Source organism: Rhopalosiphum maidis, chromosome 2 (assembly GCF_003676215.2).
Source record: "Rhopalosiphum maidis isolate BTI-1 chromosome 2, ASM367621v3, whole genome shotgun sequence".
Lineage (NCBI taxonomy): Eukaryota > Metazoa > Arthropoda > Insecta > Hemiptera > Aphididae > Rhopalosiphum > Rhopalosiphum maidis.
The window spans coordinates 38,201,619-38,223,917 of record NC_040878.1 but is presented as its reverse complement, the minus strand read 5'-3'; the positions used below and the strand labels follow the sequence as shown (position 1 = coordinate 38,223,917).

Below are 22,299 nucleotides of genomic sequence, written 5' to 3'. Positions count from 1 at the left end.
ATATTACTGATAGAATAACGACTAAAAACAAAAAGTTATATACTAAAATATGTACTGAAATCAGAAATCTTCTGTAGATAATCAAAAACTATAATACTAACATCACCAATAACCATTAACCATATGTATATTCAGTGGCGTAGACATGATTTCTGAAAGGGGGGGATCGAAAAAAAAGCTAAATGGGAGGGGGAAATTTAAAAATCCCCCGCCCTCCCAAAACATTTTACTTTGGTAGTAAAATATAAAAACAAATTATGAACAATGAAATTTGAATTGATTCAAAATTCACATTAAACACAATATGGAAAATTATTCACACCAATACTCCATAAAGCCAAAATTTCTGTATTATAAAATGCTACAACATTAAATGTATAAATAAAATAAATAATAATTAAATTAACAAATCTAGTTTTCTATTTTTTTTTTTTGCTAGTTAGTCTAAAACTTCTGCTGTAATTAAATATTTCTATAAACTGGCATAAGTTTAGGCCATTTAGCCGTCCCTGTAACAAATACATTTTCACACATTTTCAACAATCCCGTGAGTATCTTTTTTTAGATTTCAGATAAATAAATCGTAGGTACGTTGTACGTACTATGTACTAGTGTACTACGTATAGGCGGTGAACTAAATCCATAGCGATAATGATCTCATTAGTTATTTCTCATAATGTAATAACAACGATAATATCTGTTATTATATTATATATATATTGTTGTAGATATATATACACATATATATATATATATTTACTTATATATATATAGTTATATTTTGATAACACCATAAAAATAATATTTAAGATCATAATACTATTTTGTCATTGATACACAATTAGTTTTGAGTGTTTAAATAGTTATCACTTATCAATTAGTTGTATATGTACCTATTTTCTAATATTACTAAAAATTGAATTAAAAAAATTCGTGGATAAATTATTTAAAAGATGGAATACTGTATATAAAAAAAACCATTAGAATTATATTATCACATATTTAAAATTTTATATATTGATCTATGATAGAATATTTAGTATATTTATTTAATAAGAAAATTTTTCAAAAAGCAATTTAAACACAATACTCACTTTCACTTTGGTTTTATATTATTTTATATAAGTATTTTAATAGTTTTCAGCAATTTACAAAACATTTAAATATATTAAAAACGTGAAATAGACATCGTATCGTAGCTATTTATTTTTCATTTTTTTTCCAAAGTAATTTTAGCAATTTGTTTTGGTTTATTTTTTATGTTTTTGAGCTTTAGTTATAAAAAAAAAATTGTTTATTAAACTTGCCATGCAATCACTAATAATTAGTATTTCCATACAAATTTGTAATATTATACAAAACCCTGACTATTAAGTGCACACCAAATTTAAATTATCATAATAATATAAATTTTAATATGTACAATTATTGCGCATGAATGCTAATATTCACGTCCGCAAATTTTCGTCACCTAATATGTAATGTATCGACTTCTACATCTGATTAGAACTGGTCACTACCTTATAATAATATGTCACGAACGAATAACGATAAGATAACGAAAATAAAACCAGTAATGCAAAACTAGCCATTTTATTATAACCGTTGTACGGAGCGAAAGCGAATATATTAATCGACACACGTTTATCGTATACTGAAATCGAATATTATAATACCGAATGGTTAGCAATAAAAATTCGACAACGTTGATATGATGAAATGTCCTGTCGCACTTAACGGATCGAATCTAAAAGTCCTTCTGGCGATGGGCTATGTAGGTAGTAGATACGTAGTATACGTGTTTTTGCATACTTACGTATAATATTTTATTACAATTTTATTATTTATTAAAAAGTGCTTCTACTATTTATTTTATATGTCTATAGTTTAAATAAGATTTAAGAACTAATTGGATGACGATAATAGCCTACAATAACCTATGTACTATAAGGTACTTAAATATTTATATATGATACGTTATTAATTTATCGATTGCGCATATTATGCCAAAATAAGTGGAAATACTCGTGACATATACGTCTATAATAATGTATATCAATATATTGTAAATAATATTATATAATGTATTATAATATTATAATACATATATTATAGTATATACTTATACTAAATTAATATCGATTAAATTTATTTTTTCTATGCAAAAAATGTCTTAAAAAAAAAAAAAAAATGCTAATTGCTAGTTTGTGAAAATATTAATACGATTTATATAACATATAATATAAACTACACCGATTCAATAAGTTCAATTGTAATGTGAATGATGCTTATTGAAGTTGTTCAATAGTATCGACCGCGGAATGACATTTTATTATAGTATAGGTAGGTAATAGGTATATATATATATATTATATAAGCCTAATGAGTCAGAAATGTACTAATCAATATCCGGCATATTATAGTATTCAATATGCACTATGCTCGTATATTTGTAAGTTCTTATACTTATATCATACATTCATACACTTATATTATTATTATAGAATATGTATGTTAATAATGTCACCGAACTATTTTTCTAGGTTCTTTGGAAAATATTAAATATATTTTCTACATTGATATATAATATATGATATATGGGTTAAAGGTGCCCACTCATTATAAAAGTATTGTGTTCACTAGTCAGTGGGTTATACATATTATCGGTACCATAATTATAATACGTGTTTTTCTAAAACACACTCGCCCGCCTCATTTCTGGAGTCCTTACTTGATATGCGTAATTGGCGTTATTTATCGTTGGAACTTATATAAAATGCTTTGGAGATCAAAATTATAAGTATTTATAAATATATTATGATATTATTTACACTCATAAAGTAGCATATTTAACATGCCTAACTTAACCTAGTTATGGCTAAGGGGGCTAAGGGAGCTTTAGATCATTGACCATAATAAAATATGAACTATTTTGCACTCAAATAACACACAAAAAAAAAAATGTTAATTGTTTTAGAAATAATGATTATATAATAAGTAATTTTTTATATAATTTTTTTTTATTATAAATAGATTATTTCTCAAAAGTACCTAGAAAAAATAGACAAAAATTATATGATTGAACAAATTAATATAAAACGTTTTTATATAGTGGTATAAAAATTCAAAATTATTTATAAATATTTAACCCATTACATATTTATGTAGCACAATACGATAGGTACATATCAATTTATATATGTGATATTAAATATATCTATACTTAAATAGTATGTACTTACTATGGCAACTTATAATAAAAATAACTTTGTAACAGTTTCTAATTTTTATTTAGTATGTTTAGCCTACTTAAAAAAAAAACGGAATCATCCTGGGTACGACGTTATTACATACATATTAGATACTGGGGAATTGCAGACCTTTTAATTATTTGACATTACAATCAAATTTATAATCGTCCTTTTTTAAATAGTTTAAAGATTAAAGCATTTTTACTTTTTTGTTTTCATAGTTTAGATTACGGTTTTTTAACTAGATATATTTTGATGTGTAATGTGTATAGTATAGGTACTAATATTTTAGATGCTCGCTTTTTCGTAATAATGTCGATACCTTTTTCCTCTAAAAATTGATATCGCTTTCCTACATTGTCCATTTTCACCAACAACAAAAAAAGTAAGTTTCCATTTTCATGTGATAAAATTTGAGCGACAATGGTCAATGTTAAATACAAGATGATGTCTTTGTTTTGGAATTAAAAATCACCGCTATTGATAAGTATTCCAAAAGGTACATGTTCCTTCGGTTGCGTGTCAAAGTCAATGCGCCCAACTGATCAAGTACACCAACGAAATGCGTTAGTGCAGTAGGTTTTTTTTCGTGAGTTGAGAGTGGGATATTTAAGACGACATTTTAGGCTGTTTTATAGGTGTATACATATAAACGAGTTTATTTTGCAGTGACAATGACGGCGGTGGCGTTGATGAAACAAAAAACAAAAAAAAAACGACTTTTCTAACGCATAACGACTGTTATAGCAATGATGATGGTTGATAAACGTTATAATAATAATAATATTTTAATGACCGGTGCACAAGTACGTATAAAATACGACAAACGCGGCGGCGTTGGTGGCGTGTGCCGTCGACGAAGAAGTCGACGCCGCCGCCGCCGTCTTCGTCGCATACGAGAAACCCACGGGCCGGCTGGGGGACCACCGGCAGCGCTAAAAATTGAACCTTGTCTGCATAGGTGTCGGACACGTGGTGCGCGCCGGTTACGCATGCGCGGCACACCGGCCACACAACGGCGGCGGCGACGGCAGCGACCGGCCGGCACACTGGTGTGTTGCGGTGCGCGCGTGTGTTTTATACAGTGTCCGCCGACCGTCGGACGTCTTACACGCGTTCGCATACGATATCTGCCGGGCGTGTTCCCCCCCGACGACGCGGGCGACGTACACGATAATTAATAACAATATCATATTATTGTTGATCCGTTTTTTTTTACGGACGGAACGCGAATAGTTTTTGTTTCATCGAACGTAATTTTTTTTTTTTAATATTTATATAATTAATTTGTTTACCGGCAAAAGTTCTATAATATAGTAGTAATACCGCCAAGACTACTAATACTTAAACTATTTCTACTACTACTACTATTATTAATACTACTACTTCTACTTCTACTACTACTACCACTACTATTGCTACAGCTATTACTATACTTTTACTGTAAATTGTAATATTACGTTTGTACCACTATTAATATCATATTAACCGCGGCAAAAGTGTACCGAGGTAGTTTATCGAACGCGACGAGCGTGTAATAATAATATAAAGTCGTACGGCTATATTATATTATCGTAGTAATAGACAACCGCGACACCGGTGACGGGGAAAAAAAAAACGTCGCCGGTGGCGACGACGGCGGCGGCGGCGGCGGCAGTGGCGTCCGTGGCGATGTCGCGATCACTGTCCGCGGCAAACGACCCGTTTACCACCCGGCACATTAGCTGGACGATTAGCTGGTACGCCGTATAGTAGTATCATACGCGACAAAATAACAACAAAAATAATAAAAAATATTCAGCGTCACACTCGTACAAACGTCAAGCGTGCACCACCAGACGACTACGACAACGAAAACGACAATATTACCGTAAAGACAACTGCAACTGCAACTGCGGCGACACAATCGTCTGCTGCAGGCTTCCCGTATAATCTCGTATATGATGCCGGTGAAATTACCGCCGTTGACGCTATCGGCCGCCCGATGAGTTGTTGTTGGCCGCCAGTCGCGTGTGTAACGACGCCGCCGCCGACCTGAGCGTTTGTGGGAAGTATGTGGAAGACACGTAACCGATACAATTGGTCGTGGTCTATACGTATTGTCGTTGTTGTAGCCGCCGCAGCCGTAACGCTCGCGATGTCCGCCGCCGAACCACGCGAATCCGCCGTCTCCTCGTCCTCTTCCCTGCGTTCTTCTTCTTTGTCGTCACCATCGTCGTCATCGCAATTTTCTTCCTCCTCATCCTCCTCGTTCTCCTCTTCATCCTCGGCCGCCGCTACTAGTGCGGTAACCATCGTCACGTCACAACTGGAAAGAGCGCCGTTCGGCCGCGACGGAACCGAACAACAGACTAACACTCCAGGTAAGTTTGTTACCTAAGTCCTGTTAGAATTTAGTTATAATACATAATAATATTGTGTATAGTTACGCTGGGTACTGGGTAGGAAAAATATTGTTTTCTGTTCGGTAAATAGTTTCACGTGAATGTTACAGTAGGCTCGTTCGGATAGAAGAGACGGAGTAGCAAAGACTTTTTCCGCATTACAGATGATCATTTATAATTTATAAGTTTACTACTTTTACGACTGATAACGCGACATATCAATAGTGTTCAATGATTGCGGTTTATGATCCTATTCAAATACAACACCTGTTGACTGTATTGGTTTGTCATGTCTTCTTTCTTTTACAAAAAATGTATATATCACACATGACACATACATTCGTACGTGTTATACGCAACTTTTTTTTCCAATTTAAATAAAACCGGTATTTGTATTGAATCTTTAATAAATCGTAGGTAGGTACATATTTATAATAATAAAAAAATAATTTTATGAGTACTTATAATTCTAATGGATTTCCGATAAAAGCCGCGTATTTGATAATTCGACTTCTTATTATTTTATTGACAATCATTTACGTGATTATTTAAGTTGGATTATTTTACCTTCCCTATCAGGCACTTTCCCTTTTAGATGGTTTAAATATAAATTTATTTTATAATTCTAATAATGTAATATGCGCAGAAATGATTTATGATTAAAAACTCGTTTTATTTACGTTCTCTTTCTATTGGTTCCTTGATTTTTTTATAAGCTTATGTGGATAAAATTGTATATACTATACTCCCAATTTATAAGTTATAATTATAAAAAAATGTAATTCGGTATGTAAACGTATTGAAATTAATACGTGGGTTGTTGTATTATACTATGGTATAATAATATTGATATAATACCTATCGTTTATTCGTTTATGAACTGAAACTGTTCATAATATCTATCATTGAATGACCCATCTAATGAACGCACAAAATACAAGTGCACACCCAAATGTAAAGCTATATTAAATTATATATATATATATATAAATATATAATTAAATATTATACGTGATAGATTTTATATTTTGACGTCTGCGGGAATCAATTGGGTACCTATAAAATGTATATTTTGAGAATGTAATTCATAACTTCATAAGTAAGTGGACACTGAATTCTGAAAAAATATATGTATAATGAAATTGAAGAATACATTGAGTTGTATAAATCATTGGTATATTACCTATAATATAACAAAAAATTGATTGCGCTATGTATAATAAATAATATATTTTTGATTAAAAACAGGTTTGAATGTTTAATAAAATATAGATCTCCTCTATTACCCTTACCCGCATTAAAATTCTAAAAGATTTTGATACTTCGATTTATTAACTTACTATATATTATAAATTCTATATTGTGTAATAGTTTTAAGTCCATCAAAATTACGAGTGGGTCTGTTCCAAAAACAATTCTCTATCATCAGCATGACGTGTATTACACGTGAAATTGTTACCTTCTGCCACTATATTATATTATAGACTTCCATTTGAAGTAGGAATAAAACAAGTATATGTAATTCAATGATCTATATTAGATAAAACATTTTAATTACATGTGCAAATAAAGAGTTTCGTTCTAAAATATCCTATTCATCGTCTTTGTCTATCAACCATATGAGTATAGGTTGTCAATGCATGCAATAATATTAAAAATTATGTTCTATTAATTTTTCCTGCATTATCGAAATAAACATGATTATAATAATAATATGGATATATAGTATATATTATAAATTATAATTTTCCCATGATGAATTTTTCGCATATAATAATACATTATTTTGTGAATAAATTGATCGCCTTTAGATTATCATAAATCGTCTATCTATAGAATTAAGGCAACTTAAATTTCGTTTAATAATTCTACGTTTACTATTTTATATACGGTGCTAAGGATTTTTAATTGTTTGAATTTGAGCAAATAGTAAGATAATGCATTATTATCTTATGTTGAGCCAGTACCAAAACTATAAAATTAAACGAATTTGATTTTTTGTAGAAAATCATTTTTTTTATACATTGAAAGATTGAAGTATGTTTGATTTTTCTTTATTATCGAAAGAAATTGATGTTATATTTTTGTAATATGTTATGTTATTTTTTCAGTAAATCATTACTGAAATCACTACGTGCATAAATACAGTATAATACAGTGTGTGTTTTTTTATACAAGTATAGGTTTATATAGTATTCATAGAGTGAGTAAATAAAATATTATATTTGTCTGAGATGAAAATCGCATGTTCTAAATTATTATGCATGGTATACACATTATTATTAATTGTACGGGGAAGGTGAAAAAAAAATCATCAAAAAGCATTTTAGCCGTGACGGCTGTCAACGTGTTTTCGTCGGACAGCCCGTGGCGGCGGCGGCATTCGCTTATACAGTTATAATATTATAATAGTATACGGCGGAATGATTGTTAATTTCTTTCGTTTCGGCCCCATAAGGACGATATAACGACGCGAATGAATGCGCCTCGGCTGTCGGGAGAGGCGGGTATAACCCTCTCGGGCTCGCGGTGCACCATTATAATAATAATAATATTATAACAACGTCGGTACATTGGCCGCCGTATGCTGCAGGTTTAAATGTCACTTGTGAAAGGTGACCGTCCTAAAAGGACTTGAACGGGTAAACTGGTATGCGCCACACAATTAGCATGCATTCTCCGCGACGACGCGATGTGGAATGAAAAACATGTACGTCTGTTTATTTAGTATAGACATATATATATTAATATATTATAAGTACTCTGACACGCGTGTCCGTGACGTGACGGTCGGATTGAAACAGTCTTTTGAATCGATGGGATATGTGTGACTGTAATTTATTATACGATTTATTAGAATAATTAATAATAATATTTTTATAACTATCGTTAAATCTCAAAATTACTCATTATTTATTAAGGTTGCTGTGTCTAAAAACTAAAAATTGTTTAATTATTTAAAAATTTATATATTTTTAAATGTAAAATATTATATTTATTTAGATAAAAGAAATTACTGTTACCTAAGTGCTCATCATAATAAACAAGTAAATTAGAATTCTATATTTTTTTTATATGGTAAAAACATAATAATTTAGTGCTTCTACCAAAACCTTTTATTAAACTTGGTAAACATTTTCGACGTTTGGAATATATTTAGTCTGTAGAATAAAATTAGAGTTTGGTATTTGGCTATAAAAAGTGTAGTAACTTTGTTTTGTATCGAGCTTTTAGGAGTCTAAATCTGCACGTCATAAGATAATATTATTATTATTAACTATTTTTGTACATTTATAAATTATAATGCATTAGGTACATCTAAAGTGTTATATAATGTATACACAAATAATATTATATATATTAGGTTGTATATTGATTGAAAATTCAATTGTAAATAATTTATCATGTACATTTTAATGACGTGATTTTTATGAATAATAATTTTTTTTATCTGTGCAAATAATATAAATTTCTATAGGTATGTATAAAATATTTATTAAATATCAACGGATTATACATTACATAATCTGAGTAATCTAAGTACCTATATAGTATATAGGTATAATACATTTCTAGTGAGGATTAATATTTTTTTGTATTGCAATATATATTTGGCAATTGTATTGAAGAATCCAATTCCATCCTATTTGAAAATATTTAATGAGTATCTAAGCTTTTAGTTTATTGTACGTTTTTAAAAATTTAAGACAATTATTTAAATTGTGAAAATATATTTATGCTAATCATATTTTTTTTTAACTATTTAATCTTAGGCGATATGCGATTAAATATTATAGTTTTTATTTTACATAATATGATATATCTATTAAAAAATGTGACTGAAAAATATTTAATTTAGTGTTCAAAAATATCTATAATTTGTAGAATAAATCATAATTAAGAGATAGGGCAGAATTGTATTTTTAACTTTTAATTACAATTAACCTTTTAAATTTAAAAATATATTTTTTTTAATTTGATCATATTTGAAATATTTTAAGCTACCTTATTGTATATTATGCAAAAATAATTATCTTCTCTAAAACCTTATCATATGTTTTCTCAAATAAATTAGTACATTATAAGGGAAGTATTGATCTTAAAAAAATGTATTTTTTTGAACTTGTTGAAACTTGAAATTGATTGCTAAGAAAATATAATATTATGAAAACGTGTTAAAATTAGGAAACTAAAGAAGGCTTTGAATTGTTATATTTTAATTGAATTATTTGAAGTAAAACTATTTTATCATCATCTAATTAAATAATTATTTGAATTTTAAATTTACAAATCAACATTTCAAGAGAACAACATTATTATTGATCATGTCTGTATTATTTATACCTATATTAATTGATGACTGATGAGTGATGAGTGATGACCAATAAATCTATGGCTGAACGATATCGCATTATGTTGAGTACCATGATTTAGGTAACACTAGTTGAGTGTTGGTTCCTAGAATGCGTCGATGTAATTTGAGTACTTATCATGTTATCAACATATGAATTATTAGTAATTATTATTAAAACTGATTTAATTTTAGTTTTTGCAATTGTTAAATCAAATATTTTCTATAAGAAATAAATAATTATTACCAATTTAATATGCGAAATATAATGTTAATTTTTATAAATACATGAAGTGTATTAGTTCTACAAAAAACTAAGGGGGAAGTCGATAACTGATCTGCTGTGCAGTATATGTAAAATGTACCTCGTCATTGATGATAAGTAATTGTAAAGTATATGTGTAATATGTGTTAAATTTGAATTTGATAAATCATTTTATACAGAAAATAACTAAGAGAAGACAGTTTCTTATAATATAGGTTAACCCATATCAATTAATATAAAAGGAATATTAAATTTATTTATTCTATAATTGATATTACAGTCGGAGGTTGAATTAATTTTTGTCAAAAATATTGCATTTGAAAAAATAGACATTTTTTATTTTTGATCTCACAAAGTATCAATTAGATCTAATTTTCTACTAAAAAATCGAAGCTATTTTACTACTACCTTTTATTTAAAAGGCGATGAAAAATATACAAATAAAAATACTCATCATTTAATTATTATAGAATGAATATATTTATCGCTTCGTTTAGAATCCAAAATTAAAAAATATATTTTTAAAAGTTTGATTTTGTAATACAGTGAACTACTTAAAAGAAAATTCTTCTTTATATTCGAAATCAATGGTAAATATTTTTATTTTTAAAAGTTTGGAGTTTGATAATAGTAAACATTTTAGTAAAACCGTGTTTATTAAATACTATGTAATGGGCTTTATGTATATTTAGATAAGTATGTATGTCCGATAAATTTTGTTATAACTAAATATAATAACAGTTTTACATAAAATATTAAATTTATATTGCATTCATAATCATACATTTTAGTAATAGTGGTATTGGTTCTTAATAAGATCATTATTTTATTATATATTTATTGTTTACGAACAATTTTTATTTACGTTAAAGTATGGATAAAACGATTTTGTCTATTGGTTATCTATTCGCGTTACCGTGACTGATCCCGGACGGACAAGTGTGTGACGACTGTGACGACTATGGCCGACTGGTGGTGGTTGCGTGATTACGATGGACGTTTATAGCGACCTATACGATGTCGTACACTTGGATGGCAGCAACAACGGGCGATGGTGGAGACTCAGGCGAGTGCAAGTAATGCACTTTCAATAATTTTCAACGGTGGCGGCCGGCCGCTCGTGAATGCCAAAAATTGGTGAATCACCGCTGTGGGTCGTGTCCGATACGTCGTTTTTGCCCCGGTACCCCGCCAGTCAAGTTCGAACGCTAACGAGCCCGCGTAAACAAGACGCGCTTGCCACATGCCGCAACGTCATTGGTGCTATACGGTGTTGCGGACATTCTTTTTGTCGCCACTTACCGACTTACCCGAATCTGTGGCACTGCTGCCATCACCATAGTCGTTCATCCGCGGATATCTGAAGGTTGCGTCTATATTCAACGCCTGGTATCGGTGAAGGCCACTGTCCGAGTCTCGTGTCCGTCGCGTGACCGAAACCGACCAGTTGGTCGAACGATCTCGATAACTGTCGTCCTGCGCCACAATCGATGTCTCGTCACAACACGTTTGCTTAGAATATCTGCCGCATAAAACGTGGTATATAATATAACCGCCTTATACAATTGTGCAATCACGGTTTTCATTTCATTTTTTGTCTATTCGTATTTATCCGAACGTCCACCAAGTTTTGTTACTTTTGGGCTATTAGCTCCAATCTCTAGTTGCTTTTTCATGGCGTCGCTAACCGCAACGTATGATTCTGAAGATCACCCTCCCTAACCACGGAAACCACTCCGGAGAATCTATGGAAGCCGGGCGTCAGTTCTGTTGCAATTATGCATGCGTAGAGATACTTGGAGACGCAGAAACAAAAACGCGGACGATTCAGTGACGATATAATATTATATATGTTATGACTTTGAGATATCCTCGTTTATTATTTAAGTGAATTTCAAGGAGATGTTAAGGATAAAAACATATTGTGTGCGGTGAAAAAAACTTATAATACGATATGTTAATATGATCCATACACAAAACAAACCGATCGTGGTGATGTAGTAGCAAGGGTACGACCAAATATTTCTATGAAAGCGTTAATAAAAAGACAACACATTCAATAAGATATATAAACATTTTTGAAGAAAAGTGGGTAGGACTAAATCCACCACGCCTCTTGGTTGTATGTTACGGACTGGCAAGACGTATACAAAGATAACAAAGATCGTGAAAGTGAGGCCAATGTTCCTCATTTTGGAATTAGGTAGCTGTATTTGATTAATGTTGGTTGGTTATACCCCCTTAATCGTTGTGCCATACTGCCATTGGACATTCACAGATTCTGTGTTTAGACTTGGGTGCGTATTCACAGTATTTGCACTTAATTATTATAACAGTTCTGATTGTTCTGAAGTTATTATAAATCAAATTAATGATGGAATGTGCCAAATATTTATCATAATATCTATCATAGTTAATTTTATACTTCTTAGAATGTAAGCTATAACTTCATTATTAAGTTTGGACCTGATTAGTTGTATGCCGGGTTTCATAAATAATCATTATAACATTTTATATTTAATGAATCAATAGTTAACTGCTAATGGTATTTTTGACATGACTTAGTGGCTCATTATTGGTCCATTAAATTTTAGTAAACCATTAAATTAATACATTTTGGCATTCGTGCAATATGCGATTTACTACATAACTTAGAATGTAATATATTATGTTCTATAGTGTACCTACCTACAATTTAACACATTAAATAAACCGATATATGATTAATTTAAAAATTAAAATTTTGCAAAAATATATGGAACGTATTGTCAAGTGATACATAGTCATTTAATTTAAGCCTGATGCAGATAAATATATAAAAATTATAATGTTTTTATTGATTTAATACAGGATATTCGTATAGTATACGGTTAGATTAAAGTAAAAATAATTGCAATGCTATTTAAAAAATGTAATTAATAATATTATATTATACTTCTTTATTTTATAAACATTTTAATGATTTGCTGATAAGCTATATTTAAAAATAATGCATATTTGTGTTATGTAAAAACTGTTTTATATAGTTTGTAAAGTATAAAATATAATATTATATGATAGATCACAAGTCAATTGTGGTAAATGTTTATCGTATAGTAGATCGCATATTGCACGAAAACCTATATTTTTTATGTAACTTGTCATCAATGTTTAAGAATTGTGATAAATCATTCGAAAAATGATTCTGAGTTAAGCTAAGTTCTAGCTGTTAATACTTCATTTTACAAGTCATGTTTTAGAGATAATCACTTGGGCAATAGAATATATTTTGAAGTTTATATAATAAACATATGTGAATTCGAAATTCAAAATTTTAAATGTGCTCAAGTCAACAATTTAAATATATAGTTGTAAGGATAACCTATTATTAAAGATTTCGAAAATTATATAAATAATATTAATGATTTTAGAGAATTTACCAGGTGTTAATCTCATGTATAAGTTAGGAGTTAACTAGAACTATAATCAATAAGGAATAGTTTAAACGAAAAGAAAAAAAAGATTTAGTTGTAGTATAATAATCGAATTATTATTATTTATTGTAGAACTGCTATAATTAAGAGTAGCTGGACGAGAACAATGGCTCTTTCAGTTCTAGATAATGTCTAACGTGCAACTACCTCAATAACGTTTGGCATGAGGTTTATCTATTTCATCATTTTTTTTGATAGTATTTCCATGTTTAAGCAGGTTTGGCATCAAGCATCTGGCGACGTAAACAGTTTTATAGAGATAACTCTAGTGATTTTTGTCATCCGAGTGAAAGTTGCTACGACGTTCTCATTGTATCTATATAGGTTGGTGTATTATTTAAATTCATATTTTGGAAAATCATATTTAGACTGCAAAGTTATCGAATTGAAATAAAAAAAAATAAAAATAAAAAATAAAAGTATGTAACCGATCTGCAGTAGGTGCAGTAGGTAAGGAAGTGTCGAATATGCTCGCCATTGAGTAAGTCTATATTAGACTATCTGTAGACTTGATTATTAAGTATATTTTATGTAGTACCTATTGTTCAATTAGTTATGTTGTAAGTTGTTGAATTCAATTTAATAAAAACATTACATATTTTATTATATTGTTAATTCCTATTTAATTATTTATAATATATAGTATACTATAGTATACTCGTATATTTATTCATATCATATATTATTGTTATTAACTTTTGAGTCAATACCAAATTTTTGTAGAACGGTGTGTAAACTGTGAATTATACTTATATTGTATTATATAGCATAAAACTTTTAAATGTGTTGAAAATGTTATTGTGAAATTTTTTATGTAAAATATAATAATCTATATAAAAGCTCTAAGTTCCCACTAATAATATTTTTCGATTAAAAAAAAACAACTTAAATCATTAATCTTATTTGTTTAAATTTATAATTTCGTCAAAGTTTGAATTTCAGATGTAGTACGCATATATTGTTTTTATCGACAATAATTTAATTTTTTTTTTTTTAAATGATTATTTTGTATGCCTATAAATAGCTAAAAAAGAATTGCAATATTTTAAAATTTTATCGTGTATTTAGAGCGCATGGTTATTTGTTTAGTTTTTGAGTTAAGCCAAGTAAACAATATTGATTTTGTTAAAAACTTTTATTAATGAAAATTCCAGTTTTTTCCATTATTGCGTCCAGTTACATTTTACAATTACCGTCTCAGTAATGATAATATAAATATATTGATGGATGATGTGAATTTTTTTTGTCAGATTATCAGGAAATTGTTTAAATATCATGATTATTTTATTGTAGTGTGTAACTGGAGATTATAGGATGAGGATGTCAAAGGTGAAATTAGGGCCACATTTATGGATGGGAAGGATACTCATATTTTTGTTTTATTAATTTACATACGATTTCGTCCTACATTTCTGTACTAAGTTTGTAATTTGTAAATTATGGCTTATATTAAATATAAATTTACATTTAAGTCTTTTAGATTAAGATTTTATGATTCCAATGTATTGTTATTATATTTAATAATTAACAACATTATTTAATATTAATGATAACTGAATTTGAGAAAATCTTATTACAGCATTATCGTTCTTGGTTAATTTTTCCTCATAGACGAAAACATTTTTATGATATAGTGTTTAATATATATTTAATCAATTTTATAATTAAACTCGGCTCATTATAATATCGAGTAATAATTTTCTAAAAAACTTATTTAAAATCTATTATGCTGAAAATATATGTGTAAGTAAATAAATTTTGAATAAATATTATATTGTGTGTACCCACGGCCCTCACAAGGGGGGATTGATGGACCTCGAGTACAGGGGCCCGGCTATTTTAAAGGCCCATGGGCCCATTGTAATTTATTTGTAGAGTTGTATAAAGGGTTCGGGTAGACATTTAGTACAGGGGCCCGAGATTGTATGTGGAGACCCTGTGTGTGAACATTATTGTTTGCAATGACTAGTTATTATAAAAAATGTTAAATAGAATATAATTCATATAAAATTATCTTTAAACAAATCATAGATGAAATGTTAAATTTTTTTATTGATTTACTATGGCATTTGTTCAAATTGCATATTTGTGTTATGTGAAACTTTAAATTGTTTTTAGCTAAATTTTTTTTTTATTTCTATAAATCTATTCACTGAATAGTTTTGTTTTGTTCGTATCGTAGTTTTGGTTTATATTGTATAATATATTAATATATTATATATAATTTTTATGTGGTATTCGTTTATGTGTTTAGTATAAATTCTGAATAATTTTATTATATCACTGTTAAACTTTTAATTAAATTCTATTCTATACATCAATTTTGATATAGGTACATCTCTTTTCGTTTTGAAGTTTAAATCTAAACATATAAATTGGTTGTTTGACATATCTCGTTTGAATAACAGTGATATACCTAGTTATTTCTTTGATAACTGGCAATTAAATGTTTTGACATTCTATGAAATACCGAGAAAATAAATGTTAGTTTAATTAGATCGATTTTTTCTTATTTCACAGACAAAACTCTATGAAACAATGCTGGTTAAATTGCAATGATTATGACATAAAAGTGGTTTTATTAAAAAACGTTATACAAACTTAATTTGCCCTCGTCTAATAATTTTAACCAGAAATATTCAACTTTTTAATAAATTAAAATGTATTTTACCTCCACGTCTCTATTTTGCTTTAATAATATTCTCTTAAGGTTTTCCCTTGGGCATACACCTACACGTTATTAAATTAATTTAAAAAATCTAAATTTGGCTGATTCAAGTATAATAAATTTAACAATAAAAATTTATAGACAGAAGTATTGTGGTCTTCATTGAATATTTTAGCTTATTAACTAATAACATAAGATACATCATATAATATAGATAATTATTTTTTATTGTGTAACATGTTTAATACAAGTAGATGAATATATGACTATATAAAGGAATAATTTAAATGATTTGTTTATAATAATTAAATGTTATATCTACTTAAAAGATTAATTATACATTTTTATTTTTTTTGTGATACAATGACTCATTACATATAGTTTTAGATTATTAGCTATTTATTTTTGATTAATTACATGCAAATAAAAAATGTATTCGGTATTCCATATAACTTTTTGTCATTATTAACATTTGACTTCACTCATCGTATGTAGGTACATACACAAATATTTAATTTGGTCTTGAATGTAATTATTTTATTTAAAACATTTTTATTATATTTATTCACTGGAAGTTGATAAAAAAAATTCAGGAGTTGATCTGTTTAGTATTTTAATACGTAAAGTGTACAAAGAATTATAAATTTGTTTTATTCCTATACAAAATTGAATTATTTCTTTTAAACAATTATTATGCAGAAATGATTTTATTTTTTTTTATAAATATATACCTATATCATCTTATGCTGAATAGTAAAATATGTTTGAGCAATTCAGAACTTGGAATTATACTTTTTGGTGTACTGGCTCCGATTCAATTCTATATAATTATTATACCTTTTTTAACCGTGTAACTTTCAACTAATGAATAATACAAAAATGATTTACAAACTGCAATCTTTAAAATTAAAGTTATGTAGGTATTTTTAATTTTCAAACTTATTCAATGAAAACAGTAATTAGAAATTATATAGTAATATGAGAACGGATTATTTATTTAATAAAACATATGTACAATTAAAATATAATATTTCTACAAAAGTAAAAAAGACTATGTAAAGTGTACAATCATTATAAATTTGTTTCATTGTGTAATCATTATTTATTATGCAGAAATGTTTTTTTTTAAATATATATAAGTACCTATAATATCTTATGCTAAATAATAAAAATATATGCTATTAATTACTTTTGGTGGGAATATTTTTAACATATTACTTATAATATGTTATTAGGAAAATGTTTATAAATATAATTTGTATTTATATTTAATCAGTGTATTTTAACTTTGCTTAAAAATTTTTAATGATTGAAAATTTAAATAACTTAGTACTTAGCTTAGCTTCAGTAAAAAGAAAACTTTAGGTACAATATATAATTACGGAATATAGTTATGTTTTTTTTGTACTTCTTAGAGTTGTTAAACAATTATATTTTACATGAATGTGATTTTAGTAAAATAATATAAACGGTTGTTTATTGTATGCGGTATGCTTACTTACTTACTAATATAAGTATTTCTATGTTTTTATACTAAATTCTTAAAATTTTCTTCTAAATTATATTTAAATGTTAAATTTATCTTTGAATGTTAACTTCTTCAATTATTGAAAACATTCAAAGAAAAAACGCAATGAAAATTAATTTACGATGTTCTTATTTAAATTAAATAACTTTAAACTATTATACTGGGCTTATTGTATACTATATAATAGATACCTACACAAACATGATTTAATAGTGTAATATAAAGTGCTTTTTTCGTATAATGATAAGTTTATACTTGAAATAAAATGAAAAACAATATCCAAAAGTTATAAATATATTTTCTGGTTGTTATGTATAATTTCATATCAAATAGACGATGAACATACTCATGTTCAAACATATTCAAATTTAAATTTAAATTTGTCTACCAATCACTCTATCAAAAATGTTTAAATATCATCATTTTTAGTGTTAAAATTATGAATTATGACGAACTGTATTAATATGCATAGATTTTTACATCTTCATTTGATTAATACACAGAATAGATACACGCGTATATTATGTTATACCTATTAGAGAAGGCACAGTAGCCAAAAATATAATTTGAAATTGTATATGTATGACACCCTATAAGTGGCATGATGTAAATACTGTAAATTCACAATTCAGTTATTACGAAGTGCTAATAATGTCTTAGGTATTGGTATCCGACTATGTAACATTTCATATCGTGTACGATTTAACTTTTACTTCGTACGTAAAAAACCTTCCAATTATCCGAGTAATTATATAATATATTATCATATATATTACTTAGTTAATGAAAATGGCGTGCGCATAATATATGCACGTATAATATAATATCGTTGTTGTTTTTCATACGCGCGTATGCAGAATATTATAATAATGTATTGTATGTTATACGTCGAGCAAGACGCGCGTGTACACAACAGCAGCAATAATAACGTAATAAACAAAAGGAAAACGTAAAAGTCGTAAAATTTAAACGCGCCTTCAATAATTTACGCGCGCGCGTGTGTATACGACCATCGGGGAGCGGGTACGTCGGCGATGACTAAAGCATTTCGCTTTTTCTCTGTAAGGGTAGCTCTCCGGTTACGCAGGTCAGTGTCCGTCTGGGCCGACGATGGTCGTTACGCGAGGTCAGTCGTGTCACGCACCCACTTACGCATCGCAACTACCGCCTGCACCCGTCGCGTACAACCCTCGACCCCTCGCCGACAGACGGCAACACCACGCCACTACCGACCGACTGCTATCAGCGTTTATAACACTATATATCTACACCGAGTATACCGTAATGCACATAATATAATATGTATATGTATATTGTATATATATATATATATATATATATATTTAAATGTTAATAGTTTACATATATTTACTTTAATAGCCCCTCTACCGTCGTTCACGGCGTCCTCGTGGGGAATCGTTTTATTACCAGAACTGTATATAATATTATATTATACGCACAAACACGAGCACACGCAAATCCAAACGGGTTAATGTTGATGTGTATAGATATTATTATTATATTTGTGTGCAAGTGTATTGCGAACGTTATAATATAATATATAGTGCGATTACGTGTGAAATGTGCATACTTTGCATCGACCCTTCCATGGTATTTGTGTGTGTATAGATTGCATTTATACTATATATATTATATTTATAGCACAGGGTGCATAAAGCATTACCTAATAAGCGTAAGCGCGAACTAGTGGATTTATACATAAAATATATACATCACACACATAGGTAGTAGGTAGTAGGTATAAAACTCGACGAGTGCATTGTGCATGTGTTTTCGTGATAAGAATGTATAGTTGTATGAGTGTGTGCATAGTGCACACATGCGTTGTATATGCATTGATCGTTCTGTTATATACACGCAATAAAAATGCAATGACCTATTGATGTCAGAATCAATAACCAGCCGGCAGTTCCTATAATACTTAATACATATAGTATGCAAATTATATAGGTAATATGCCACGTATGTATGTGTTTATTATGTACCTGTAATATTATTATAGTAAACGTATCTCCGTGCGTGTATGGTTTTGTGCAACCACCGTGTTATTTGTAAGCTTCTGTATACAATATATGTAATGTATAGGTACATGTATAGATCGTCTGCAGTTATTTAGTGTGTAAACACATTGTTCGCAGATTTTAGATATCATCTAAATTACATTATCTAATAATAAAGCTGATGAGTATACTAGTATACACTACAACCATGGCCAATTTATAGTCACACAAAACCATACCACGGTTTGCACGGTACCATTTTCCCCCTATTATATACACATCCAATTATAATATTAGTCGTAATCAATTCAATATGCCATTTTCGATACATATTGTGTACGATTATGTTTGAATTTACAGAATTGTATCAGCTGTCGATTAGCGTGGTTCACACTTTCACAGCTGTAGATGTTTCTGTCGTATCTAAAAGTTTAACTCTACATAAATTAAAAAATTAGATAATCGCACTTTAAGTATCTTCTACCTATGCACCTACGCATGCATATTGTGAATATATATGTTATAAATCGACATAATATGATTAATATGTACATGACTGATTTGTTTTTTAGTTAAAGGACAGGATGATTATTTCATCGATCATCACTCATTATTTTAAAATCTATTAATGTTTTTAAAAATATTTTTTTAATTAAAATTTTTATAGTGGGATCCGATATAGCCATCGAAGACCGACGACAGGTATGTGCATAGACGTATATAGGTACTTTAAATGCAATTATCTAATTTCTTATATTATCTGGCAGAACTCAACTTTTGAAGGCGACATGACAAACAACATGTGAGCTTAGAGGTACTGTCTTGAGTTTTTTGAAAATTCTTTTACACTTTTGATGCAAAGGTTTAGGTATATTATTGTTGATTTCATAAAGATTTTTGTAAACATATTTTTATTCATACATAGAGTATAATATATAGTTGTTTTATTACCTATTTAATTTAATGAAGTACTATAATATATTTTTCCATGTGCAATTATTCGTTAGCATTTATCGTGTTTTGTTTCGTTGTATTTGTTTGATCATAAACCATCATCAGGTTAATATAGGTAACACCCGGTATAGACCACGTACGGACACATTACTCTAGATAATGCATCAACCCTCTCTCATCCACAAAACATTTAACTTAATATTCACAATGTTCACATAGACATTTTAATAATACACTTTCTAGGCACGTTGTTTTTGATTAGGAAATAAAAAGTTAATGTTGGTTATACTTTATTTTAAATTCATTTTATACGTACACGAACAAGAGGGGTAACATTCTTAAAAATTACAGACTTATCTTTAAATCTCGTTATAATAATACCTCTATACATGACATGCGATAGTTTTATTGATTTTATGAGTTTATTTGAAGAGTTGTTTTTAAACATACATTCGTATAGATAGATAGTTAGTAAATATAAAAATAAACTGAAAAGTTGAACATGATGCTTTATATGGTTATATTATAATATAATGTATTGATTTTATTTTCATGAAATGCCGAAAGTTTCTTTTAAACTAGATTTATATTTATATTTTATATGTTTAAAATAAATTATTATTAATGCTAACATTTTTACTTTTATTATAATTGTACAATCTATAAATCAATTTTCATAATAAGCATAAATTATATTTGTAAAGTTAATATATTAAAATATAAAAATATAATAAATATAGTAAAATAAATTAGCTGAATTTGAGCAGTGGGAATTAGACAATTAGCAAGTAACATACATAGACAAAGATAAAGTTTGATATAAAATAAGTTTTTACTAGATGAAATTTTTGATTTTTATGAAGCTTGAGAAAACAGTAGTGAGGAGAAATAGCTATAAGAGGATTTAAAATGAATTTAAATTTATCGAAGAAGTTAAGAAGTGTGACTTCATTCCTGTTAGGAGTAAAATTTAGTTTAGACGGTTAGTTACGTTTGCATACGAACGGTAGTTTTATCACATTTTCAGTGGTTCGTTGTTGATGATGATATTAATAATAAGTGGTAGAGTTTGATGGCGATTATTGTTGACATTTTTGGTATGAGATTTTTGTATTTGTGGCTTAGTTATTTGTAAATTGTACATCTTTTGAAGTTGGCAGTGTGCGCTTCTTACAGGGATTTTGAAGAAAAATTTGGTGTTTTTGAGTGGAAAAATAATAGATGATTTTTCTCTCATTTGATACTCATGAGTCATAGAAGGATATTATATAGAATAGGTTTGAGTATAGCTATAGATTTGGACATTTTGACAATATGGTTATTTTCGATTATTACGACAATAATAATTTTTTTAAATAGATACACTGTTGACTGTTGTTGTTTAACAAATAATTAAATTTTCTT

At 28.5% G+C, this 22,299-nt stretch overlaps 1 protein-coding gene across 2 annotated transcripts in view; it reads left to right on the top strand.

Moving 5' to 3' along the window:
- Positions 1-4,616: 4,616 nt before the first annotated feature.
- Positions 4,617-22,299, top strand: part of LOC113553100 (inhibin beta chain-like) — a 69,970-nt gene continuing 52,287 nt past the window's right edge. Inside the window, exons 1-2 of one of the 2 annotated variants that reach the window (XM_026956251.1) lie at positions 4,617-5,302; positions 5,366-5,614. In XM_026956251.1, the coding sequence (XP_026812052.1) occupies positions 5,389-5,614 (226 nt within the window). In that variant the 5' untranslated portion in view covers positions 4,617-5,302; positions 5,366-5,388. Of the gene's footprint in view, positions 5,615-22,299 lie in introns of both variants that reach the window. The other variant, XM_026956250.1, reaches the window with a different exon arrangement.